Source organism: Paralichthys olivaceus, chromosome 13 (genome assembly GCF_024713975.1).
Source record: "Paralichthys olivaceus isolate ysfri-2021 chromosome 13, ASM2471397v2, whole genome shotgun sequence".
Taxonomy (NCBI): Eukaryota; Metazoa; Chordata; class Actinopteri; order Pleuronectiformes; family Paralichthyidae; genus Paralichthys; species Paralichthys olivaceus.
In genome coordinates this window covers 24,013,155-24,040,557 of record NC_091105.1, presented here as the reverse complement: position 1 = coordinate 24,040,557, position 27,403 = coordinate 24,013,155, and the positions used below count along the sequence as shown (strand labels likewise).

Below are 27,403 nucleotides of genomic sequence, written 5' to 3'. Positions count from 1 at the left end.
ATTTGAAAATGATATATATGTTTAAGTGATTATGGTTGTAGGAGGAAGAAAGATGTTTAAATAAAATATGTTTAAAAAAACAAAACTAACAGTACCTGTTTCTGGACACCACTGAGTTGCACCACCTTGATGATGAGTGAGGCAGTGCGTCCTTTGTATTGAATGGTCCTCAGCAGAGTCCCTACGTTGTCCAAGCTGAAGGCCTCTGACCAGCGCCAGTTCCCCCATCCCTCAATACAAATGTGCAGCAGCTGGAAGACAGGAAAGTTCAGGACAAAAACAGAGACAGAGGACATCTCAGAGGTTAGTCTCCTTGTCCTTTAATTATCTCCAAGCAAAAGGGAAGTAAACAATGAGAATTTTTGTTTAGAAGATTTTGAAAGGAGGGAGAAGTTACAACAATGTTCCTGTTTACTGGTTCTGAATAGGTCTGCTCCTGCACGGGGTAGAAATAGAAGGTTGCACACAATAAACTGACTGGTGGAAAACAGCTGATGTGGAAGCTCATTATGGCTGCATGTGTGTGTGTGTGTATACTTGTGTGGTTGGATGTGGAAGGGCCTGCTCTCCACACATCTAAATAAGAGGCAGATAGCAATATACAGAGGCTGTCCCGTCTTTTGACATTCAAAACAACTTTACAGGGGTGACAATTTACAGAGCATTTTCCACTTCCATGTATTTTGGGACACAGCATGCCAGCAGGGCTGGAAATTGGCATAGAACCATCATTTATAAGAAAAATACATTTAGATCTGCAGACAGTCTGTAGACCAGTGTTTAAGTTACTTTCTCCATTACACAAAACATCAAATACAATACACTGACTTATGACATCAAGACATGAAGTGCATATATCTGAAGCCTTTGCTACAGGCCCCCAAGAGAAATGCATAACAACAGCACTTCTACACTAAAATAAAGTCAATAAGAGCAGACCACTTCTCTATACAGGATGCTGAACTCTACATGACAAGGAAACTAATTTGTCAAACAATGTGAGAGCTGTTATTAGATTATGGTCTCAATATGAGCAGAATCATAAATATTTGGGGGGATCTAAAGCCTTCTCCCCCTAAGGCAGCATGGCTGACCTTCCACCTGGCTGAACTCTTGATGTCAGCCCAACCGCCAACACAACTTGAAACTTGCAACAGAGAAGAAGGGGAGGGAAGAGAATGGGAGAGTGACAAAGAGGCAACATATGTGAGCTAAAGAGTCTAAAAAGATAAGGGAGACAAGGGGGTCAGGGGAGGGACAGGTTCAGTGACAACTCTGGCACACAGGAGAATTTTCAGAAGATTTACACTTTGACTTGTCGCTTCCCTGCACCAAACATTTAGCCAATCTGCTTAAAGAAAAACAAATGACTCCTGAGGTCAAAGAGCATTTTTTCCTCACTGTTTGAAGGCAGATTTCTTTACAAAACATTCTTAATCAAAGCCTGAGTGCACGTATTTTTTAAAGATCACCCCTGCTCTCTGTCGGCAGAGGTGAAATTAAATAATTTCTGATTCCTCGCTCAGTGGATTCGCAGGGAAAGTGCCAGGACGTTGTAAAAGTTAAGGTTTAGTCTCAGAGTACAGAACTACTGCATGACTCACTAGAGTGGCACTAACATTATAATCAAGACCAGGTAAGATCATGGTGGTTTGAGAAAAACAAATTGTAAAATGGGATTTAAAGCTCTCAAATCTATTTGTCTTTTCAAGTTGACATCTCTGCCAGCGTCTTCTAAATGAATGGCACCTTTTTATAATCCTGAGATATTTGTATTCTTTTTTTCACAGTTTTGCTTCTGTTACATGTTAGAAATGTCATGATCAGGCCCACTCACATGCAGTTTTTATTCTCACATGCATGGGCTCACTCAGACATTATCTAGCCCACTAGTTTTTACTAGTGCTGGCAGAAAAATCTCCAGGGATAAACTAACTCAGACATTTCCCTTCTAACATACAGCTCCTTGGAATAATTGTATTTTTCTTATATTAGCCTAAGTCTTGAAGAGTTTAGGTGGGACTGGATCTGTGTTAATTATGGGAGAGACCTCTGCTGTGCCTCAGCAACATCTGTGAGGACCAATCTGTTATTTCAACACTTCTCTCTCCTTTAACCCCTTCATCCTTCCCTTTTCCCGATCTACTTTATCATGCCTGTGGCTAAACTTGACCTTTAAGTGAGAAGTCATAATAATGTCGCTCCAAAAACTTCAAACAGCAACTGCTGTGCTTGTTTTAAATCATCACTGTTCTGACTCAGACGGTGGAAGAAAAGAAAAAAACAGCAGTGACACAGATGAACTGGATACGTAGGATGACAAGAATGAAAAATAAGAAGCTGCTTTGCCTCTTTGTGATTTAATGACACTGAGAAAACCCAGTCAGCCACATGTGGCAGTTTTATACAAATAGATTAAAACTGGCCTAAGAGCTTTCAACTGAATCTAGAACTTCTCCAGGAGAAATGTGTTTTGAAGAGAAGAATACTTAGTCAATACATGATCTCTGAAGAAGAATCAGGTAAAATATACAGCAGTATAACAGTCGATACTGAAGGTGTTGTGTCTTGAGAAGGCCAGGCTGCCAAAGTGACAAATCAATACTTGACTGAAAACTGTGGAAAATAAATCAAACTAAAGTGTAAAAACAAACAGCATCTACTCCAACTTTATTTTGATAAGGTTGAGGAATTTAATAATCATTAAAATCTTTTTAAACTCTGTGAAATGTGATTCTCTTACTCCAATATCCTGACAAAACAACATATTGAGCAAAACCAGTTTTCAGTCAGCTGCAAATTAGGTTTTTTCAATATAATAATTTTAAGAACTCCTGAACTAACAATCAATAAGTGGAACTGATTTCAAGATTTTTGTCCAAACCCAAATTAGAGCCCATTTAATGATTATTTCTCAAGTTGGGTATTCCGTGTAAAGAAATGTAAAAATAAAATCTTTCCCTTCATGCCCCTGTTACAGACATGTGGTTATGTCTGGCTGACAGTGGACACTTAACTTCCAGAACATTACTGGGCTCAGATTTTGGTACCAGAGTGATCTGCTTATAGAGATTATTAAACTGATGTAATTGGAACTGCATAAAGCATTTTCTGATTTGTATTGTATATTAACTGTTATCAATTTCCTGATTGAAACAGGATTTGGCGAGGACCATGTCATACTTTTGCTTTTCCTATGACAACTCTGGCCACAAGCACTGACATTAACAAAATACAAGCATTCATCCAGAGTTTTTGCCTGCAATTTGGCCAATGCTATTAATACATCCATAAATTGCTTTAGTTAAACACATTTTCACTTATTAATATAATTAAACTACAAGCGTTCATCCCAATTCTTTAGAAATAAACTGAAATAAAGTCACTGATATGGCTTTTGGTTTGACAGTACATTGTGTCATTGTTAAGGTTTACTATAACACATTTGTGCAAATACACTAATATAACTAAGCTACAGATGATTCAGAATTTTGTTATGCGTTTGTGCAAGCATAGATATAAAAAAAAGAAAAAAGGAAACAATATCAAATATAAAAGTACTACAAACACCAGAAAAAGGATTGTGCAAATGGTTATAAACACTTAAGAGGGATTGGGCAATGTAAAGGGTAGATATTAACCATCTGACGAATGTACTATACAACTGTTATACATCCCACTTCCATCGAGATGAATCATCAGAATGAAACGGGACTGTTTATTCCTACTAAATACTATTCCTACTTGAACTAAATAAACTCCATTCCTCTGGTCTAATGTCCATTGGCATGGTAACAGGGGTTACTTGCCTTGTAGTGATCAGACAATAATGAAGGCTGTAGTTTGGTTTGTATATTAATTAATGTAATCAATTGGTTTATTGGTTTTAATGCAGTCTAAGCTGCTTATATACCTACAGAATCTACAGGTGCTTAATGTTGAACACATAATGACACTTTGACATATATTTTAGAATCAAAGACCCTGTTGATACTGACTAACCTAGACATAACAAGGAACACCTGTCTATTAAACCAAAATATCAGAGGGTCAGAATGACGACGTTCAAATCCACACGATCATGTTGGGACCATGTATGGTCTTATCACAAGATCAGGACCACATGAACTTTCTGAAACCCCACCACCCAGATTGGCCCGTTGCTATAGTAATGCAATACAAAACCCAAACATGGGACTGACACACTCAGAATTAGTGTTAACTTCTGAGAATTACCATCCTTACTCGCCTGAGTTGTCATGTCTATTGCCTGTTCCGTTGCTTAATCCGGTCCCAGGAGAAAATTATTACCAACTACATTTTGTGTAAAGACGTTAAGGTAACAGTCAGTCAAAACCAAAGCTTTGTAAACTGAGTCAATGAGGATTCAAATGGTAAACTTCAAATTCAGGTTTTTGCTTCAACAACTCTGGTGTCAGGACAAGGCACTAGCATAGATAGACTGAATATAAAATCTCTCTTACATGCATGTACACACACACACACCACATGTCCCTCAACCCCTGCCCCCCTGCAGACACTGTAAAAGTCACTGTAAATGCTATCCGTCTTCTGTCCTCTCACAGGAATGTGCTTGGGCACAACTAACACAGAATAAATGTCTGTCTACAGTGGAGATGTAATCAGAATTTCTGGATGCTGCACAATCCAGCTGACATAGCCATAGTGGTCGCTGGTCGTCTACCCATTACTACCATTCCTTCATTCCATCTCACTCAGACTATAATGGGGGGACATTGGGACATGAAGTAGAGGTATAAACAACATTGGTAGCTTTGCACAAAAGTTTCCATAACAGGCTCAAAGAGGTTGGGGCTAGTCTTTGAGGGCTGATTTCCTCTGAATTCTGCCTAAAGCAGGCTTTACGTCTAAAATAAATGCTTGAAAGTTTCAGAATTTGAAAACAATGTCATAAATCAGAGAACAGAGGCCTGTCTTGTCTGGTGAAATGTCTTTGGGAGCAGGGAGCTAGCTAGACACCAAACATATGAGACATAGGTTGACCCTCAGAAGCGAAACAAAATTATATAGATTTGGAAATTGGCCTGCAGAAATGTTGGGTATGAGAAAGAAAATAGGGAAGAAGGCAAAGTTGGACTGCAGAGAACATATATTAGTTTAAGATAGAACAGAAAGACACAACAGCATCCTTGCCAGAGCAGTGAGGGCCAATCCATGTAACATGAAGGAATTATGGTGGTTTTAACAGCTGTCTGCAAGGCTTCTCTCCTCCTTGGCTCCCTCTCCCTGACAAAAGAAGCAGGGCAGTGCTACTTCAAAGTCCAGATTTGCAAGTCTAAGAAGCGGTTTGAAAGCTGGAAAAAGGTACTGAGGGAAGGCATTGTGTGGATCCGTGGTTGACAGAGGAGACGTTAAGAGGTTTATGCTTGACTAACATTGTTCCATAGTTCTCTCTCTGGTTTCTACCAAGGCATCTTAGACATTTTAGGGCCTCAAGAGTTGCAGGAGATGCAGATGTGGCAAGTGTTTGCTCCAAATGAATAGAGCTAACAAAAGGAATACTGTCTGAGTGGAGAGAGGTTTGAAAACCACACAGTAGGGGGATGAAGGGGTCAGTAGTCTAGGAACCCTGGAAGGACAGAGACCTCATTTCAGTTTGAAAACACAAAAAAGCTTGCCCCAGGCTTCTGCAGCAAAATAACAGGGAGCTAAACTAATTTCTACAAAAACATCTTTCTACCTGCTTGTTCCTGTTCATGTTCACATGACACTAGCTCATCCTAACTTTCAATAACTCCACTGGTGCATTACGAAGACATTTCTTCAGACAAAACACATATTAACATATTAACACATACTGCACATACAAATGAAAAAGTGCTGTGTTTTTGATCACAGGCTAGCTAGACAAAGGGAGACCTCAGCCACCCATACCATGACCACAGCTAGAGTGCCTCTTACATACCAGCGGTTCTAGGGTGACTGCAGTTTAACAACATGAATGCAATTGATGCCTCTACTGTATGCAATGCATACAGTACAATGCAGAATTCCACTACGGAGAACTATTCCTTACTACAACATAACCACAAGCTTGGCCATTAAAAGAACAAATGCAGCATTATAGAGCTATAGAGCAACCTATAGAGCTACTCATAACAGAATGGCAGTTTGTTTAATGAGGCTGAAGCCCAGTAAATTGTTGTTTCTCCTGCTTGTAACTTACTGCCAGTAAAGCCTGTGCATTCGTGCCTCCATCTAACTTGGCCAGGTTGATAGCTGGTAAACTCAATTGATATTTTTTTTTGCTTCTCATACATTTGTAGGATATAGTAATGTCCTAATTTTGTAGTTCTTTCTACTTAAAGGTCTTTCTGGGTCTCAAGGGATCATGCGACCTGTGTCATTCCTACTGTGGCCACTAAGCCAAAACTGCCACCCAGTCCAGTGCCCTGGTATTGGTCAAATAGCACCAAGGTGCTGTCCATGGTGCTGAACCCTGGGCAGCACCAATGGGCCCACATTGCTTGCTGATTTTACACCAAAATTACATACACTATAGCTGTCTTTCCAACAACTGTACTTGGCTTCCAAACAGCTCCAAGTATCACATTTTCAGTCGTGTTTATGCAAAATGCTCTGGTTTGTTAAATACAGTGGAAACACAAGGCAGAACCAAAGCCTTTCAGGTCCTTAAAACTTAGAGGGAAGCATGAGCAGCTGTAGGTTTTGGGTTGTTACTTGCCCATAGTGGAAAAGACCCCAATGTGGTTTTGGACTCACAGCCAAGCTGGCAGAAAATGATATCCAAAAGAAACCCTCCACCTGGATAATGTGTTGAATAAGTCAAATAATCATCAGCTTGAAAAATAAACTTAAGTTCTGAAAGGGTCGAAAAAGAAAAGATTATTATGTCACCTTGATCATTATGTCCAAACAAAAGACATGTACAAGAATGGCAGACTTCATAATGGAACTGACATCACAGTACAGCATGGGTGCTTCAGTTTGTTAAGACTGGGATCTTGACTAAATCCTAAATCTGCTGTCTTAACGCAATGAGTGGCATACAGACATACCAACACTTTTGCCATGTGGACACCAACCAGAAACAGTTCTGTTGACCAAACCAGGTTTCGAACCACTCTTTGTTGTAGTTTTAAGGTCAAGGATTTGATTGAGAGGTTGAAAACTCATTTTTGAATTGCTAACAAACAGCACGTTTAAAAATATTTACAAAGACAAACAAATTAGATTTTAATGGCTTGGCACTGGTCAACATTTTAATTAAATTAATCTCTATTCAGAGGGAGATCTTAATCTGGGACAAACTACAAAGGCAGTAGAATAATTCTCTCTGTCTCGATATATACTGTATATATATGTACACACGACAGACCAATGGCTCATCATTAGATACACACCACTAAATCAAAACAAAATCCCATGGTAGGTCAGTGCGAGTGAAAACAAAAAGATGAGCAAGAACGATTGTCCTTCCTGTTGTGTTTTTCACAAATAAACTGTCTGGTGGAGATTTGTGGTGGAGAGCTGTGGAATGTAGTACATTGTTTTAAAAAGGTTGGATGAGGATCAAGTGTTTGGTTGCAAAATGATGAGAATGGGTTCCGAGAATATTCAGGAGTCACTGACGTCAAAAATGACTGGTACATTTGCATAATGTTGTCGAAACATTTACTTCTGTTTGCAAAATAACTGTGACAAACAAGGCTAAGATCTCAGGCCGACCCTATGAATCACTAATCAAGCCTGCTTTCCAAGCACAGAAATTTTTTTTTTGAAAGAATGGGGTGCAGGAAATTGGGTATACAGACTAGCTGCTGAGGCATCTGAGCACTTTGATTGAGATAGTTGATATAGTTTACAAAATGTTTAGCCTTGTTCCGTAGGGACGAACAGAGGCGTAAGCACAAAAATCTATAGGGAATGTGGCCTTGGAAGCTAATTTAAATATTGCACAATCATGAAATTACCAATGACTATACATAAAACTGGATAACAAATGTCCACTTCCTCTAACTGTAAGAAAATGAAACCAAAATACTACAGCCATTCTGCTCTGGTGATTGTCTGTGCAGCATTGACTGAGTTGATGTGAATAAATCCATCCAAACAATCACAAGTCAATCATGAAGTCTCATGCCATTTTTATAGCATGAAACATCAAAAACCAAAGTTATCTGCCTCGACCGGTTGGGGTGAGCAAAGAAAACGGGGGAAGAAGATGAGAGATGGGTGGAAAAGAGAGAGGGATAGTGGGGAGAGGGAAGTAGGGGAGAGGGGGGGCGAGAAAGATCGGGGACACTGACACACATATGATCTCAGCGGATATTTTCTGTTTTTAGAAATTCATTTTAGAAATGTGGGGCTGGGCAGCTTCTGTGTCTCTGCTGATGCATAATATTGCCATCATCATAATTTAGAAGTGTCATTATAGGTTATTACCAGAACCTCCTGTTCAGCCCAAAGAATCAATTTTTGGTCTCAACAGAACAGAGAATATTCTTCCACATGCTCTAGAAGACCTTTAAATGCCATTTGCCAAACTCCGAGCAGGCCGCCATGTGTAATTTACAGATTTACAGAACGAAACTGAACCTGCTGCAACTGCTGCAGGTGCAACCTGTTGATCTCTCATTAATTAAAATGTAACACTTGTTTATAACACTACTTAAAGTAAGGTTGGGCTGTTTTACACATTACAATTATTGTACTGTCTTCCAACTGCATGTATTATGTGATTAAAATGGTCCTGTCATGATCTAGAGATCATGCCTGCAGTAAAAGTTAGGCTTGTGTAATTAGCTCAAGATGGATAATAGCCCTGAGATGGCAGACACCCCAGCCACATTCGAGTCAGCAGTTTGGGAACACTTTGGTTTGGTTAGTTAATTTCACATTTATTGGAGCTTTGCTTTGCTTCTATAACACATGGGATTGGCCACTGAGGTTGGTATTTTAAGATAGAGTGTATCACCTGAGTTTTAAGGAGGAAGTATAAGGCGATTCAGAAAATAACAGTTGGGTGTATTTTTTCTGTATATGTCTCAAAAGCAGTGGACTTTTGCATTAGCACTGGTTTCTTCAGCCTTATAGGGTAAATGTTTTCATCAGTGACTTCTGAGTTTGTCTGGATAATGTAGTTCTGAAGATCTGATGGAGAAAGTTGAACAAATTGTTTTCTTCACTTTTAGACTTAAATTGAATAATCTATGCACCACTCTTGATCTGGCTAATACTAATTATTAGTTATTATTATGAGTAAAAAAACTCTTGCTGCCACGGAGTCAGTCAGTGAATAAGAGTCAATAGTGAAGCATTTTTATAATTCATATCAGTGAGAAAGAGAATATGAACTTAATTACTGGATGATGAGCAATTTTATATAAGTTTGTTATTCCAGGACCTGGAATGTGAATTGTGCATAGCCAAATAAAGCTGCAAACCATGTTTCTTTTCTAGAGTTATCTTGCCAAACTGAGACAATTATGATCCCCTCTCTAAGGACCGACTTAGCTTCTAATACATTGACTCACACAAAATTTGTTTTTTGTTGCCATAGACACAAAATGTTAAAATAAGACGAACATGATGCAACTTCATTTTCAATCCTTCAGACGATTTATCTAGCATTTTTTTGACGAAGGATTTGCCTTAATAATCCCAGTGAATCATGGTTGTTTCAGTGCGTAGACAAGATAAAGAGTGTGACAGCACAGAATGAATGACTGTACTGTCACACTCTGATGAGCTATTAATAATGACTCAGAGGGCGATTTACATTCATCAGTAGTTCATGTTCCTCCACATGAATGTGAGCTCACATACAAACTATGATCAAAATGCAAAGGTCTGAGCCAATGTTTAACCTTTGCCCGATGATACTTTAACAATTTTTTTTCAACTCTCTTCTTCCTTTTTTTAACCTAAGATAATACCTTTAAGTACATGTCTGCCTTCTAGACCTAATCCAGCTCAGAGGATAAACAACAGGAAAGTGTAGGTTTTCTTCAGAGATCAAACTGGACAGCAGTGCCTTTCACTGGCTTCACATTCTCCCTCTGATCAGTCAGTATGTGAGTTAACGTGACTGAAACTAATATCCCCCCAGAGGGTCAGACTAAGCTAGTGCAGTTAAAGCCACAATCTTGGAACAGCACAAACAAACCACTTCACTTGAGGGCAGTGTTTATTAAATAATGGGCCAGGACAGAGAGATATGAAATCCTACTTTAAAAAAGAGCTTATACATTTTAAGAGCTAAATACTTGATTTCCTTTTTTTGAATAATAAGCTGTAAAAGTTGAACCGTGTTTCAGGTCGTATTAGATGGACAAAGCAAAGCACCTTTGGCAAGTACACAACAACACACAAAACTAATATGCAGTGTTGCTGACACATAACATATGGACAAACCTACACATATAAATAAGATCAGCCAGTACATTGATCTAAAAGTGTTCTCTCACTCTCCTCTCTCATACACTCCACACACTACCAAATACCTCCCTGTCATGGGTGCTTCCAACAACTCGCCCAATGTTACCGCAAACTAATAGTCCTGGGCTGCTATCTACAGCACATTACCCCTGGAAACCACACACGCAAACACCAACATAACACTGACACACAGATACTAATGGCCCAATACCACACACACTCTCACACTCACACTCACTCACACACACACACACACACACACACACCCATACCAACACGTAGAGACATCAACCAGGAAGAGAGATGGAGGGCTCTACTGTAGAAGCCTGCTGCCTGAGTAAATTACAATTCATTCAAATTGTGCATATTCCTTGTAGGCACTTAAAATGTCCTTCCCAAATCTAGGGGGCTTTTTACACCCCTCTCCATGCTAACCACACTAACCACAGGGATTTCCATCAGCCAGGCTGCATCCTGTACGGAGCAGCCAGATATTTCAACCATCCACACCACACACCAGAGCCCTGAAAAAGAGCAGGGTGAGGACAGCGTGTGTTTGTGTGTTAGAGATATTCATAAACTGTAACTAAAACTTAGAGAGAGTGTAGTTATATGCATGATCATCCTGATACATTAAAAAAAAAATTATCAACCTATTTATTTGTATCCATCATTCTATCTATTGCTCCCTCTATAAAAGATTGTGTGTGTTTATAAACCTCTTCACCTTGGCTGGTAAACGCTGGGGTGTGAAGGCATGCTGCGCTCAAAACAGAGAAAAGAGGGTGAGAGGCCAGACTGGTTCCAGGCCCAAGGAAACATTTTATCACGTGTGTATATGTTGGTCTGAGTGCGCACTTACGGGCAGGAATTCGATCAATGGTAAGATGACAGTGAGCTCTGAGGACATGACTGCCTCAATCAGCCCTTTCAATGCATCTTAAGGTCATAATTGTAGACAGAAACAAGAGGGTAGAGAGCAGGGAAGGGAGACGGGCAGAAACAGAGGAGCAGTGAGAAGGAGTGTGACCTGAGCCAAGGTTCACTTTTCACTGCAAAAACACTCTGCTTGAGTGTTCTTTTGAGAGAAGTGACAGATATTCTGAGGTATGTCAACACTACGGGAAGTGTACACTGCTCAGACCACTCAGAATCACACACATTAAGCACTCCTCTTTTGCACATGGACATACAAAAGTACACACAGGAGATTGCGGGATGTTAAATATGCCTCCCTGTTTTGGTTCAAGCTGAAACAACAGCAGGCCTGTTCACGTAGGAAGGTCCTTCTCTCTACACTAACACATTCTGTTTTAATCTATGGGCAGGCAAAGGGAGATTAAGGAAGGATTAAAGGATTTACTGTATGACAATAAAGCACGATTGGCAAATCAATACTCCCTTAATGGGCTGTTTGTGCTTCATAAACAGAGAGAAATGGAGAGGGTGGGAGGAACAGAAAGATAGCAGCAGACACATTTTTGGCCGTAGAGTCAACTACTCAGCCCAGTGTTAAAGGAATAGTTCACAGAAAAATGAAAATTCACTCTTTTCTACTCACCAATATGCCGATGGAGGGGTGGATGAAGTGTTTGAGTCCGCAAAACACTTGTGGAGTTTCAGGGGTAAACAGTGTTGCAGCCAAATCCAATGCAATTGAGGTAAATGAGACAACTTTGTGCAACTCTCTTATTAAATTTCCCGGAAGATAATTTCCCTATCTCTATTCCTTCTTACAACTGGATATTAGTACCTGTGGCTGTGAATGTGTGTGACTGTGTGTGCGTATGTCTGTTCCCAGAGGACAGGCCAACTGGGACACACACATCATACCAGAGCCATGAGGACAGGATCAAGGTTTGGCCTCTCGACAGGCCCCAGGCCTCCAGAGATTGGCCATTAACAGCATAGGTGGGGAGTGTGTACTTCAGTATTCATTTGTATGTATTTGTGTGTGTGTGTGTGTGTGTGTGTGTGTGTGAGAGAGAGTGAGAGAGATTAATCCTAACCAGAGTGATGGTACTAATGGGGGTCTGATTAAGGGAGCGAGCTAATCGAGAGTGTAATTGTGAGGAGGGTAAAAGTTACACAAAGAGAACTGTATGAATCCAGAAGAGAAGAAACTAGAGAGGCTAAAAGAAGATTAGGCCATGTGTGGAGCAAGGCTTCAGGGTCCAAGGCCATCTCAAATGCAAAGACTGCAGTTAAAATTGGTGTAATAGAGATTAAAAGGACAAAGTCACCTTCTAGCCAGAGTCCAAGACAGAACAAGATACACAGGTGGAGGCCAGTGACAGGACAAGCCAGAGATGGAATAATGAGCTCAGCCAGAATTTCCGTGAACACAGGAGGGGATTGAGTAAGAGACCATGACAGTGCTGGGAGGTTGCGTGCTGTTGTTGGAGAGTCATAAAAGCAAGGCACAAATGTCCAAGTGAGACCCCAAAACATTGTGGAGACCAGAGATTGTCCAGGTCTACTGATCTCATCAAACTAATGCTGGTGAGGCATCAGGAATTAAGAGAGACCTGAACTGAGCTGAGGTCAAGGGAATGTTATACGATTATGTTTTCTAAACTATGGCTTAGGACAAGGGTGGAGAACCTTTTCTACCAAGGGCCATTTAAATTTTTATACTATCCTTTGAGGGCCATACCAGATTACTCAACACATGTCAAACTGAACTCTGTAATGCGATGGCAGGAACTGATGTCTGATGGTAGTGATGATGATGATTCTACTTGCAGCTGGTTTTCCAACTTTGGGTCAGTAAATCTTGAGTGTTTGCAAAGAGTAGCTTTTTAAATTAACTGCTCACAGCAGTGGGTTTTCCCAAAAAGAGATGGACACTTAAGGACAAACATAGAGTTTATTATATTCAATCAGAGGGAGGTTGTACTGTATTTTTGAGCATTCTTGCTCTGCAACTAAATCATTTTGTGCATCAGCTGGTTCCACATTTAACAGCTAAATAAATATGATCAGTTCATTTTGTTTACTTGTTCTGAATCCTCTTGACAAATGCTAAAGGAGTTTTGCAACATCACCAGCATTCAAATGTTGTAGCAGTCTTTTGTTTTGCAGAGTAGGATAATGCGGACATTTAATGAGGTTTCAGCTTCTTTGCTCTCAGCTTGCTGACTGGATAACATTGTTCCTTTCAGAATGTGGTCTTGTGAAACTATGCTAAAGATAGTCAAGTTTATCCAAGCACAATTCTCCTTGCAATTCATCCAGTTTGGCTGTTATACCTGAAATTGGTAATTTTCATAACTGTGTATCTCTGCAAACTAGGCACAATTTGCTTGTTGGACGCTTTCTTTTGGAAAATGCAAAATTTCCAATCTACTCTTCTTTTCTAGACAAGTGCCACAATGCTCATCAGTGATGACACAAGAGAAGAACATATGAGTTGCATTCAACTTGACTGTGACCTGCCAGAAAGGACCACCCTGAAGGACATATTGGTCCATTTTTACATTATGTTCTTTTATCACACAAAAATTGCTGTCATGAGAATTTTTTTTGTATTTTGAGTTTCTGTTTTTGTGTTTACGACCTGTCTCGCAGGCCAGATCAAATAGTCCTGTGGGCTGTACAAGGGCCGGAGGCCGGAGGTTTACTAGTGCTGGTAGAGATTCTGTGGCTTTAAATGAGTTTTGGCCTAATGGGTCCCTACAGAGCACAGCAAAAAAAGACACACAGCAATATGCATTGCATTAGCATAGCCCTAATTCAACTGAGCTAATTGCACTGTAGATCCAAAGCTGCAAGGTGTTAACTGATGTACTTGGAGGGATTACAGTTGGGGGAGTGAGGAGAGGGTGAGGCTATGTACAAGATATATGGCAAAAAAATGAAATGACTGGATTCAGACAACTTGAAAATGGTTGAAAGCTCAGGTCTGCTGACTGCACCAATGTGAGGACAGAGCAGTCAGCTGACAAGTCTTTCTCCACAGAGCTGAGATGTATTATTCAAACAACCAGTAATGGGACTGGCACTTCTTGGAGACACTGTGAGTTGTTGTCCCTAATAGGTTTTCAAATCAAGACCCAATAAATAATTAAGAACATAACAATTCCCAGTGGCAGTGGAAAATCAGAGATATTAGGACAAGGTTTGGATATGTGGGAGGAGAGGAGGGGACTGGATTGTAGGAGATGTTATGTTTTAAGTTCACAGCTTTGGTAAAAAAAAGAGTGAAAATATACAATAACAGTACAAATGGACAGATTTAAGTGCAGGAGAGGACGTGAAGTGGCTAATATAACTGACAAATAAGCAAAAGGTCAGGGGCTTAGAAGAAGGTCTTGTGGTTGAAGTAGAGAGCAGGTTTAGAGATACAAAGAGTAAAGGTTTCCTGATGAGTTGGCCGGGGTGGGTGTGGGGAATGGGAAATGATGGCCCATGGTGATCAGAGTTGTTTTAGACACTCCAAGCCATCATGGGACATTAGCAAAACAGTACAGCTACTTATGACTCCGCCTGGAAACTGATTTGTAATAGCTACAAAAACACACTTGTAGGACCAAGTAACCATTAAAGAAATACAACCCTTTCTCTTATCAGTGTCACTATTTTTATAACCCTGAAATGTAATTAGGAGTGTGTGCTACAATTTGCTGAGGCGGACACATTGGCAGGCATTTTATCATCAAGTTCAGTAAGTAAGCTGAGTGTTTTTGGCAAAGTTGCACTTTTTCATATTCAGTTTGTTTCACAAATCATGGTCTTTTTGAGAACACATATTTCATACACCACAAACACATAATGCAATAATATATGACAGAACCATCTTGAAATCACATTCCTATCTATGATGATATTTGGCCTGTTCGGACAATCATTCTTCCAAAGCATTCCCAAAAATACAGAGGTCATTTTGACTCACTGTTAAATGAGATGTGGTATGTGCTATGCCAATATGTCAGACTTGGAGCATCTCACTCACATGTGCGTGAGTGTGTGTGCATGTAGGCGAGAGTGAGGTAAGAGCACAGATTAACCACGGTCGATGATTAATACAACTTGACTTACTGACTTACTGTGAGCAATTATGGCCATGTCTTTTCTCAAGCTTGACTATCTCACTCTCTATGGAACACATGGGGGTCCTGAAACATGTGCGCACCAAACACACACACATATGCCATGGATCGCCAGCCCACCCTCCACTCAACCTCAAAACCACAAAGGGTTAAATATAATCAATCTTCTTTAACAGTGCTGTCAGGGCACAGTCTGAGAGAGCTAATAGAAGCACCAAGATGGTGGCTGCACACTAGTGATGGTGTGTCTGGTGTGAGTACATACTGTTGTGAGCCCATGGTTAGAATTTGTATGCTAAAGTAAATGAGTGTGGATTTGTATGAGTAGGTCAGTCTCTATTTATTGGTAGAGTGCCCATGCAAGCAATGTATGTGTGTTCAGACAACATGGTCCAGAATGAGTGTGTGTAAGTTTAAGTGGGTTCCATATGTTTCTATGTGTATATTGTTTTAATCTTGTTTAACCATGTTAACACACTATACTGTGTATACTGTATGTACATAATATATATATATATATGTGTGGGTGTGTGTGTTTAATGTACATACAGTATATTTAAGGGCATTCATCTCTTTGTGTATATAGATGAGTGTTATAAATTTGTGTGTATTTGGACAGGCATACTTGAGTGAATCTACTGAAAGCACCAACAAAGACGAATGAGAACCATTAGGTATTTCCCATGCAGTGGGCCATGTAACCTGTGTGTGTGTGTGTGTGTGTGTGTGAGAGAGTGCACTACCTGAGGGGACTTATGGGATCTCCAGCTGTATTGGTGGCTGTGGAGGCTGGCGAGCAGCACGTTCTCATCTGTGTCCACCTGACCAAAACGCAGTGTTTCATGGGTGTCATTACAGATCACATAGTGGCTGTAGACCAGATCCTCAGCCTCTGGGTTCCCATTCTGTGGGATAACAGTGGGGGTGAGGGGTTAGGTGGAGGGTACGGGTGGATGAAGAGGAGGACAAAGAACATGACGTGAGCAAAGGAGCATGTGACGAAAGAGTACATGCATACCAGGTGTTTATGTTTAGGCTGGGTGTATAATGGACAGTATATTTCTAGTGTGTGTGTGTGTATATGAGAACTTATATACGGATGTCAACAATGTATGTCTTCTTAACAAAAAAAATGTTATTGTAGTATTGGTAGTGCAGCAGTCAGCCAGAAGAGGAATGAGATGAGTGATATCATCTGCTGGAGTAATACAACCTCAGCAGGGGAGTGAATCAAATCACAGTGCGACAGTTATCCAGGCTGGAGCAGCTTGGACTGTGCTTCGAGGCCAAAGCAAATTTTTTCACATCCCTCTTCGAGCAGCTATACGTTGGTTGTTGGGAAAGTTAAGCAGGCTCAGAGATTTCAGTAACTTTTTCCTACCATTACCTCTGTGCTTTGAAAAAAGTGGGCAACTACGAGTGCATTCCTGTTACTAAGAGTCATCAGTATATTGTGGCCTGTTAGAAGAAAACAGTATGGCGGAGTCTGGCCCAACTCCAGCAACGGGTCAATGAGAAAGCCTCACAGAAAAATCCAGTCATGCAAGTTGCGCAGGGATGCTGTCCACTCACGTCACCTTGCATGCAAGAGAGAAGAGCTCATTGGCCTACTATTGAAAACACTGGTTTAACAGGGAGAGGGTGTGTGTCAACTCCCTGAAATAGACATACTAGATTTCAAACACACAATATAGAAACAGCACATAGTGTGAATGTGAGTTGAATAGAGCGTGATGCAAGTGCATGTTTAAGTTTCACTTGGGCTCCTTCCAAAGGCTCTCGGGTCCTGATGGGATCTCTCCTGCACACCTCTCCCTGACTCTTGACACACATGACTGAAGTTCAGACAGCTTCTCAATAACCACTCAACTATCCCAACAAAGGGGGACCCCAGTCTGCTGTACACTTCTAAATGGCAGGGGGTTGATAGTTGATGGTTAAAAGAGGCTGGCAGTAAAATCTCATAGTTTGACTGCCAAGCACGTTCAGGGTCCTGGGGTTGTTGATGCTATTGAAAACCGATGGGATAGTTTACACCATTAAAAACGTGATGATAGATGTGTGTGAGGGAGGTAGAGAGGAAAATATAGATGGGACAGCTGCGACAGTGGGTTAAAAAACATTTCAAGTTTTATAGTGGAACACTATCTATGCTCCCTTCTGAATTCAACACTGCGATTTACAAACTTCCTGCTGCCATCTTAAGATGCCATTGCTAAGCCCACTCTTTGATGGTATCATCTTTCTGCTCTGATTTATGAGGCAACACGATACACACCTTAGAAAAGCTTCCTGCAGTAATCATGATCACTCCAGGTTTATACAGGGACTTTAAATGGACCAATATTAATATAATATAATTATATTTAATCTTAATATTTAAAAGACAACAAATATTCCTTGTTGAAGAGGAGAATACAGCTTCATCATTAGACAGATTCTAGGAATAATCCATCCAGCTATATGGCTTTAGTTTTTACAGAGTGGCAAACATTGACACAAGACAACGTACAGTAAAATGTCTATAAAACAGATTGAAAATAATGACACCCACTCAAGACAAAGACACATGAAACAAGACACCATGGAGCCAATTGTGAAACCTGTAAAAGGGACAGAATGAAACACTAATAAGGTCTAAAATCACCTATATAATCCTATACAGATGACCCTTGCTCACACATCTGCTACAACCACGAAAACAATCTCTCTGTCACTTTCTTTGCAATTACAAAGGGAAAAGGAGAATGATTCAAACATGGGAAGAGCAGGGGAAAAAAATAACAGGAGGAAACTTTTCGCCTGTGAACACTGTGAGAAAGCAGAGTGTGTAAATACTACTGGGCTTTTGTGTGGCATTCCACCAAAGCCACTTCCCTGGGGTTAGGAGCTGGGGGGGAGCACAGATCGAAAGTGGGGCTGGGGACTGAGAACTGAAAATGGAGGCATGGGCCCTGAGGTTAAAGTGGTGGGGGGCTGAGGTTGTGCCCATATGGGGCTATTGAGTGCAAGGGAACCAAGGAAATAGGACAAAAATGCTATTCCTAAATCATTTTGCTTTTATCAGAACCTAGAAACTATGAAATGTATAATATATGAAACCAAAGCTTAATTTGACCATAATCCATGATCATATCTCACTGGCATTGGAACTTTTGTGAAGTACAGCATGAGAGTCGAGGTGAGCCAATGGCTTGGAGGCATCCTGATTATTATAATAGATGGAATATACATTGTCGCGTTGAGCCAATGAGTATGTATGACAACGAGAAAGGTGACTGTAATGTTGTCATGGATACAAACGCATCAGTGTTATCGTGAAATCAGCTATGTGTTATAACAGATTAAGTGAGTAAATTACAACCATACAGCAAGAAGTGTATTTTATTCCTATTTATTGCTATTAAACTGAAAGTGCTCCAGCTGGTCTGGTTGTGGTGGTCTGGTATGACCATGCCTGGGCTGTGAGGTTTCAATTGTGTGGTTACAGAGAATTCTTTTCCACGGCTGAATGCTGACCCTGCAGGCCACATCACATCATGCATGTCTGCCAGCCATGACACCAGGAAACATGAAAATCACTGAAACAATTACACATGTTGGGATACATCCTTCTGTTCCAGAGGGACACAGAGCCTGTTAACATTTCTCATTAAGTTTTCAATAAGGATCAAGTTTTTCTATGCATGGACAATTTGTGCATGAGGTTCTGGAATGTAAGCCTTGATCACATCAAAGATATATTTAGCTTAATTGTGCTGGCCTTCATAACCATCTCTGTACCACCAGACATCTTGTGCTTAATCACAGCCATCCAGGGTTCACCACATACAAGATTTAGTTTCAGTGAAAACCCCAAAAAGGGAAACAATATTTTCCATAATTGAAATGTTCACAAGTTACTCTGAGATGGACCAAATATTGAAGCAAACCATTTCATAAAGAATCAGCCTTTTGTACTTGACCTCTCTCTACCCCTATAACAAAACTACCATACCCACATGCAGCACATTTGCCTTATAATTATGGTGTGTTTTTCCCTTGTGTTCAGCATAGTGGTGAAGGCTGGGGGTAGATGAAAGGTTCTGAATAAGTGACAAGGCTGCTGCATTTCACACCAATCAAAAGATACAGCAGGGTGAATAATTTCAAGAATCTCATTCCAGTCAACATGTTAATTTGAGTGTCTGTTTGAGAGTTAACTGTGTGGTGTACACGTGTAGAATGGTATTCTGTGCGTGTTTGCATTATATGACTCTATTTTGGGTTTCAAGACACTGGGCATTCAAAAACGTTGGCTGAGAGTGTATAACCACTTTGTAACCCAACTCATCATACTTGGCATTTTGGATAAAGCCAATAATGGTTACCTTGAATGCATAACATGCCCAAAACAAATAGTAAAGCTGCAATATGTGCTTTAATGACAACACCACAAATGCCCTAAAGTCTTATTTATGGCTGAATTAACCAGCAGAAATAAGGAGTATTCACTCAATTGTGCTAAATGATGCAATGATGGAGCTATGGGTCAAGAATGACCCTCCATCCAATGGATTTGATGAGTCAGTACCATTAAAGCGAAACAAATGTATTAATCTGCTAGCCAAAACAATAATTTTATAGTAGAATATTCTACACAACCTGTTTGATTTGATTTTTCACAGGTAACAGACCACAGCTGTTTCCACAAAAACATGGACTATTATTTCTCTCACCTGGCAGAGAGAGAGTCTGCGTGCATGTAAAACCATGAGAGTATCTCAACTCTCCAGAGGCCAATATATGAGTCAGCAGAGCCACAGCTGAGCCACCATGATAGGGCATACAAAGCCAGAGAGGCTAGTGTGTCTGTGAGTGTGTGCGCTTGTGTGTATATACAGTAGAAGAGTGGGTGGAGGACAAGGGCCAGATCAAATCTTGGCAGGTGTAACCACTCAAGTTTTACCATGTTTTTATGGGCATTACTTCACACACAAATATCCTGGCTACTAGAGGCAGCGCTGAGAGCTGAGAGCTGAGAGCTGAGAACTGAGAGATGACGAGGACAATAGACGCCCAAGAACAGAGACACTTTAGTCTCTTAGTCAGAGTTTACTGAAAACTGAAAGGCAGGTCCATCCTACGTTACTATTGGCATACAACCAAAAACAATTCTAATAAAATGCCTTTTGTTGTGAGTTTGTTTAAGTGATACTCCACCTGGGACAAAGGGTCGTCTTTCAGTATCATTCTCGAAATGTGCAAACATTTCAATGGATTTCCCCCACAAGTTTACTAGCCCCTGCCTCCAAATATCAAACATCAATTCAAATACCTCAACAATCTCTTCTTACTTTACATGTCTGAATGCACTACTCTGGATGTCAAGTCAACAAGTCATCCTCCAATACTTCACAGCCTAATCGATCATATAACTGATTATTTTTATCCCTGAAATGTGCTTCGTTTGCAGCAGTGAGCCTGGAGACTACCTCAGTACATATAGATACCGACAATTTGGCTTCTGGCACTAACAATACATGGAAATTGAAGGACAACTTTAGCCTTCAGGACATCTCGTTTGATTATTTCCAAGCTGTAAAATCAGTATGAATGTTTTATCACTGGTCGGATTTTTTCATGTCAGTTCATGAAGTTTATACATTTTTGTATTCTTTGGAGTGTGATGCAATATAAAGGTGTGTGGCTTTCTCAATAGCTTGAACTTCTTGTCACCTGTTGCCAGCTGTGCAGGGCAGTGTCCACGGTGTGGATGGTATACTGGCTGATATTGAGAAACACCGGGTCCACAAACACATTCACATCCAACGTGGTGTTCTCCGCGCAGCTGGTGGCTGCAGCCTGACCCTGAAAGATACAAGAAATCAGATTCTAAATATCCGTTCTTTTTCTCCACATTTTCTGGAGCTTTGTATATTAACAGAGCATATAGTAATAAACCCAATACGGTTGAGCTCTACCTGTAGTACACAAGGCTGGAGAAGCTGGAGGTGTGTTAAATTTCTGTATTCCAGCAGCTTGCAGTCCACCTGGGTGGAAAAGCTAAACTCCTGACAGTGACGTGGTCCACTGCTCCACTGGCGCAAGAAGACCCTTGGCTCCCGAGCACCGATGACCATGAACTCCTGCTCCTGTGGTAACTTCCTGTCTGGCAGGAAAGGTCGAAGTTGCCGAGATGGAACTTAAAAAAAGAGTGATTTTATTTTTACTAAAGGCTTTCAGGGGTAAGACACAAACAACAAAACTGCTTTACAGGGGTAAAAAAGCTAAAACTGTATATGGTCTGTATTTATATAGCTCTTTTGTAGTCTTGATGACCATTCAAAGTGCATTTCAGTACCCCTGAGCCAGCTGCCCCGAAATAAAATGCATGAATCCTTTTAACTAGTCAAAGCTGATACATGTTGGTGCTCCAGTGTTTCCGGTCTCTCTCACCTCTCTCTCCCCCTCCCCACTATCTCTCTTCTCTCCCCTCTTTTCTACCCATCTCTCCTCTCCTCCCCATTTTTCTCTGCTCACCCCAACCGGTCGAGGCAGATGACGGCCCACATTGAGCCTGGTTCTTCTAGAGGTTTCTCCCTGTTAATGGAGTTTTTCCTCTCCACAGTCACCAAAGTGCTGCTCATTGTGGGAACTTCCCCATCTGCCTGCTGAAGTGTCCTTGGGCAAGATACAGAACCCTGAATTACCCCTCATAGAACAAAAAAGTGCTGCTAATAGATGCACTGTATGAATGTGTGTGTGTGAATTGGTGAATAGCAAACTGTACTATAAAGCACTTTGAGTGGTCATCAAGACTAGAAAAGCTTTATATAAATACAAACCATTTACCATTTATGTAAAATGCCTTGAGATAATGTATATTATGATTGGGCGCTATACAAATAAGATTGAATTGAATTGAATTAATCCAAACATCTTATTCATATGTGCAAAAATGTACAGTCCAAAACAAATGTTTTACTGAATTGAGTAGGCATTTATTCTGTAATTTGCTTAAATCATGATCCAGCAAAGTAACAAAGAGAAGGCAGAACTTTTTTTCTCTCACCAATAAAGTATAAACTGGTTTTAAGTTACTTTCTCCAACAGCTATAATAGTGATTGTGAATTCGGTGTCCTACCTGTACCCAGTTGTTCTAGGTGGTGGCAGAGGTGAACTTCCAGCTGTGCCAGTTGTAGGGAGACACCCAGGGAGGAGACAAACCAGGGAGCAAAGCAGGAGTCCACACGGGTGCAAGCTGCCAAGGCTATTGGAGACACCAGCTGATCGCAGGGTACCTGGGACCCACACTCACTATCCAAACTGGAGAGATAAAGCAGAGAGCTGAGAAAATGTATCTGTAGTATATGTAACTGTGAAATAACACTGAAAATGGAGAGACATGAAGAAAGATATGGAACCCTGTGAATATGAAATTATGTCATATGGAAATAATAGTGGTGGAAGTGAGTTATGTAGGATTTTGAGTCAGCATCTGACAGTTTTCATTAATTGATTTTTTAAACTTTCTTTTATAACATTTAAACCACAGACACAGCTGTGGGATAATGACCACAAGAATTCAATTCATTCTAATTAAAATAGTCTGATTCTTATTAGTAGCTGAATGCTTTTGTCTCTTGCCCAGTCAGTTAGAAATTGTGTGGCATCCATGTTAGAAACCTACTCTGAGTCAAACGCTACAATTATTCAGACAATGTGGAGGGGGCCTCTTCACTGTCTGAGCCACTTAGTTTAGGTACAATATTACTGACACAGTTTCCAGGAGAATCTCTAGATATTAATTGCATGTCATGGTTGATGATGTTGAATGGAACGTAATTGAAGTGAATGACCATTTGCTCTGTAATTTGCTACTACCATGATCCACTATAAAAGCTACAGCAGGAAACGCTCAAGACCTGAAAAATGCTGGTGCAGCAGAGTGCTCCTTAAAAAGATAAGCATCATATGTTGACAATTTTCATTACTTCCAGTTGGCAGGGAAGCCAAGTTATTTTTCTGGTGGAAACTAAAGTAAGGCAGATGAAACGAGGGAATGAGGAAAGGGGAATCGATTTTGATCAGAAAAGACAAATAATTTAAACATAAAGGAAATGTAGTGTTTGGAGTATGATTGTAATGAAGCACAGATGTATATTTAGCTTTACACTGAATCTGGCTCTGTAGATTTTTTTCTCTGTTTCTTCTCTTGGATGTTTTCTTATTCTTTCCTTTCTCTTCCTCTGGAGCTTTCTAAGCCACACAGAATGTGGGCTTGGCAATTCTCTTCCACTAAAAGTTTCCTAAATCCCAAGAGGAGGTAAAAAGGAGGGGAGTAGATTGAGATGAGGAAACAATGAGGGAAAAAAAGACTAAATAAATGAAAGATGGGTGAAGCCCAGAAGATGTAATAGTATGCTGGGTGAGACATCAGGGAGATGAAGAGAGGAAGCAGTGGTAGCGAGAAGAAGGCAGTAAAAACATGTTCACTGAGGTGTTAGATCACTGGCCTACTCCAAACCATTGCATCCCAGCTCAACCAAGCCCAACCCAGGCCTTCCCTGGCCCAGCCAAACCAAAGGGGGCTTTACTCCTCTTGCTTCCCGTGAGCTTCCCCTCGATTAGATACACTCAAGGTAAGCAGGAAGGAATCCGGATGGGCCCTGACAGGCACTTGGTGTGCTGGGAAATCTCATTAGGCCAATCTGAACGCCTTCCAAGCCCGCTCCCTGTTCCTGCACACCAGATGTGGGGCGAGGGACACATTACTAGCTCTTTGTGCTCAGCGGCCTGGGTGCACTTTCTCTCCCTCTGCTTTCCCTCACACAGGACGGCATATGTGTTGGAGATCCAAACACACATCCATGTGTAGGCATACACATGCTCTCTTGATATACGACTCGGACACAACACCTACGGGTATCTTGAAGCACAAAGAAAGAGAAAAAGATCAAATGTAGATTTTTGCCTCACCTTTGCTCATCTCCTCCCTCTCCATTATTATTGAGGACTATCCTCCATAGGTCTGAAGCCACCAGCTCCTTCTGTTGGTCGGTGAGGCTGAGGCTGGGGAGCTGCAGCTGGCAAGCACTGCTCTCTGACAGGCTGAACTCCCGGTATGGAACGAAGGCCTGCTGGAGCTCATCCCAGTACTCCAGGCTGCTTGGTACCTGGACAGAAAGACACAGTAAAGATCTTAAAATATGACCCTCAAATATGTATTTTCCTCCAGCAGCATCCAGCAGAGAAAAATGTCAAGTCCTTAATGAAGATTAAGCTAAAAAAACATTTTCTTGCTCTGCACTCTTCTAATTTTTGCAGCAAACATTGTGACCATATGTCTCGTACAACAATTCATCTGGACTAAAATAAAGTCATCAAACAGCAAAGTTTTGTACAGGTGTGGTGGCTTTATTCTTGTTCAGGCGGCACTAGGACAGACAATGGCCTGTGCAGCCTTAAAGGGTGACACAGAATGCTGCAACTACTGAAACAAAGTTTCAACTAAAACAGTAATTCTAAAAGGTCTTTGTGCTGCTGAATATATCTGAATACTAATCAGTGTCATCCCAGAGGACCTCTTTATGCGTGGTTTTGTTGAGGACATCATACTATCAATGGAGCCCACATATATTCCTTTCATCAGATGACAGCATTTTGCTTGAGTGTTTTACAGTAGACCCATAGTCTCCTGATGGACACCAGTGAATATCTTAGTGTTGTGTTCATCAGATGTTCGTCATTTAAAGCTAAGGCTAAGGTCCAGACGGACTATTGTAACCCTCCCAGTGTAACCCTGCTTACTCATCTGCTCAAAGATTACTGTAAGGCTTTGTTATTGCACTCAGTGCGGTTGATTCCCAAGTTCAACATAAAGCATTAAGCGACTGCAGTGGTCTGCTAATCATCAAGCACTGATACTTTACTGACCTGTTTTAAAAACACAGGGATTCCCTGCCTTGGAGAGGGAACGAGGGACTGAATGTTAATGACGTCTGTATTACAACCTTGAATTTTACTCACTTCAGACAAACTTTAATTTCTCATCTAGTTGGAAAAAATTACACTCTCACCGCAGACCACCAACGCAGCCAGACAACAACTCTCCATAACAACACCGCATGACCACAGCATAACTAAACACAGTGCAACTGTATGCTACAAGACTCCCATTAACATTGAGACCTCGAGCGGTTTCTCACACTGAATAACAATCAGGCTATGTGAGTGTTCTCACATTATGTGATGACTGGTAGGGCTCCATTGGTTCCTCTCAGATTGAACCAAAATTAGCATAAATGTGTCTGGTGCTCCTGTGTGAACTAAACCAGGTGCTCAGGTCCCCATGACCACCTGCAAATCTCAGCTACTGATGAATCAGTAGTGGCAGGGTGTCTCTGGAGCACACCTGAAGGATGCCAGGCTGTAAGACGTACGTGTGTGTGTGTGTGTGTGTGTGTGTGTGTGTGTGTGTGTGTGTGTGTGTGGTGAGTGCATTTGTTTGTGCACATGTGTCTGTGACAATCCAACAGTTAACCAGAGGTATGAAGCCCCCTGGACAATTACCAAAATCACAGGACTATCAACAGGCCAGTGTGTACACATACGTGAGGGAAGCATTGTGCACAAAGAGTGTGAGTATGTGTCCGCACATTTATATGTGTGGGCCTGATGGATGAAGTAACCCTAGCTTACATCATGTAAAATGCCACACTGGTTTTCCTGGAATCAACTTCTCATAATTGTACCTGACAGAGTTGTGCACCCGCAACCCCCACACTGAGCCACCGAAGAGGAAACTCACAGAAAGTCCACAGAGAATTCCCAGAACTCGACTGCTAAAATCCAAAGTGTGTTTTTTTTCCACCTGTGATATTCTATACATATGACTGCATGGAGAAATGAATAGGTGAGGTACATATATGGTACAGTGGAATACATTTGCATGGTTGAATTTGCGTCATGTTTCCTTTGACTTGCGGTCTTGGCCTTGGACGAGAGTAAAGATGAAATCAATAACCAGTGCATCAAATGTTGTGGGGATGATGGAAAAAAAAAAAGAGTTAAATCTTTTAGCTATGTTGAGTTGGACGTCTGGCACTGGCTTTTGGGAGGAGACGGGACCTGTGTATATGTCAGGCTTATTGTATATATGTGTTCAAGAGGATGACTATGTGTAATTGCACGTATGAAAGACAATACGCGTGTATACATGTGTATACACAGGTGTGCTTATGTATGTGAGTGCATGATACAGTCTGGGCAGTGTCAGTTTCCGCTGCCTGATTGTGTGTGTGTACCTTATCTGATAAACAACATGTAACCATGAATAGCTGACATTCCCTTGGCTAGATGGGCCCAATCTGGGTTTCTTACTCAAGCACTCGACAAAGCACTTCTGGCAGCGAGACCTCAGGGTAAAATATCAGTCCATGGATAATCTTAAATGTTATTTAAATTTTTTATTCACATTTTGAAAGTGGGTCAAATTGTCTGAAAGGCTAAGTTAAGGACTTTTAAAGCAGCATATACATTCCAAACTAATATATTTAGATTCAGGCCCGTATGAGCCATTGTGTATATGCATCTCTGATTTTGACCCATGTCACCCACCAATCTTTCTGCCAAACTATTATCAACATGGGTTAACTTTTTTGGGATCAACAGACCAATCACAGTCTCTAAAATACTACGTCAAAGCAGGCTTACTAAAGTAAATACACAACATATAGAAGTAATTTCAATTTCCATGATCAACCCAGGTGTGATCACCGCTGAAGTTTAAATATGTCTCTGCAACTGAAGACTCCCTGAGCTCCTTCTGAGGCTGCGGCTGTTGACATCCACAGCCATGTCTGCCATTACTTTTATTAACAATATCAACACTGCCATTAGGTATTCTGTTATTTCACTGATGCTT

At 40.9% G+C, this 27,403-nt stretch overlaps 1 protein-coding gene across 4 annotated transcripts in view; it reads right to left on the bottom strand.

Moving 5' to 3' along the window:
* Positions 1-27,403, bottom strand: part of LOC109632016 (intermembrane lipid transfer protein VPS13B) — a 313,199-nt gene that overhangs the window by 31,330 nt on the left and 254,466 nt on the right. For all 4 annotated transcript variants that reach the window (XM_069537175.1, XM_069537173.1, XM_069537176.1 and 1 more), the window contains exons 42-47: positions 24,457-24,653; positions 22,622-22,803; positions 21,458-21,678; positions 21,213-21,344; positions 16,238-16,399; positions 96-251 (exon numbers count right to left, since the gene is read on the bottom strand). In XM_069537175.1, coding sequence (XP_069393276.1) covers positions 96-251; positions 16,238-16,399; positions 21,213-21,344; positions 21,458-21,678; positions 22,622-22,803; positions 24,457-24,653 — 1,050 coding nt within the window. The remainder of the gene's footprint in view (positions 1-95; positions 252-16,237; positions 16,400-21,212; positions 21,345-21,457; positions 21,679-22,621; positions 22,804-24,456; positions 24,654-27,403) is intronic.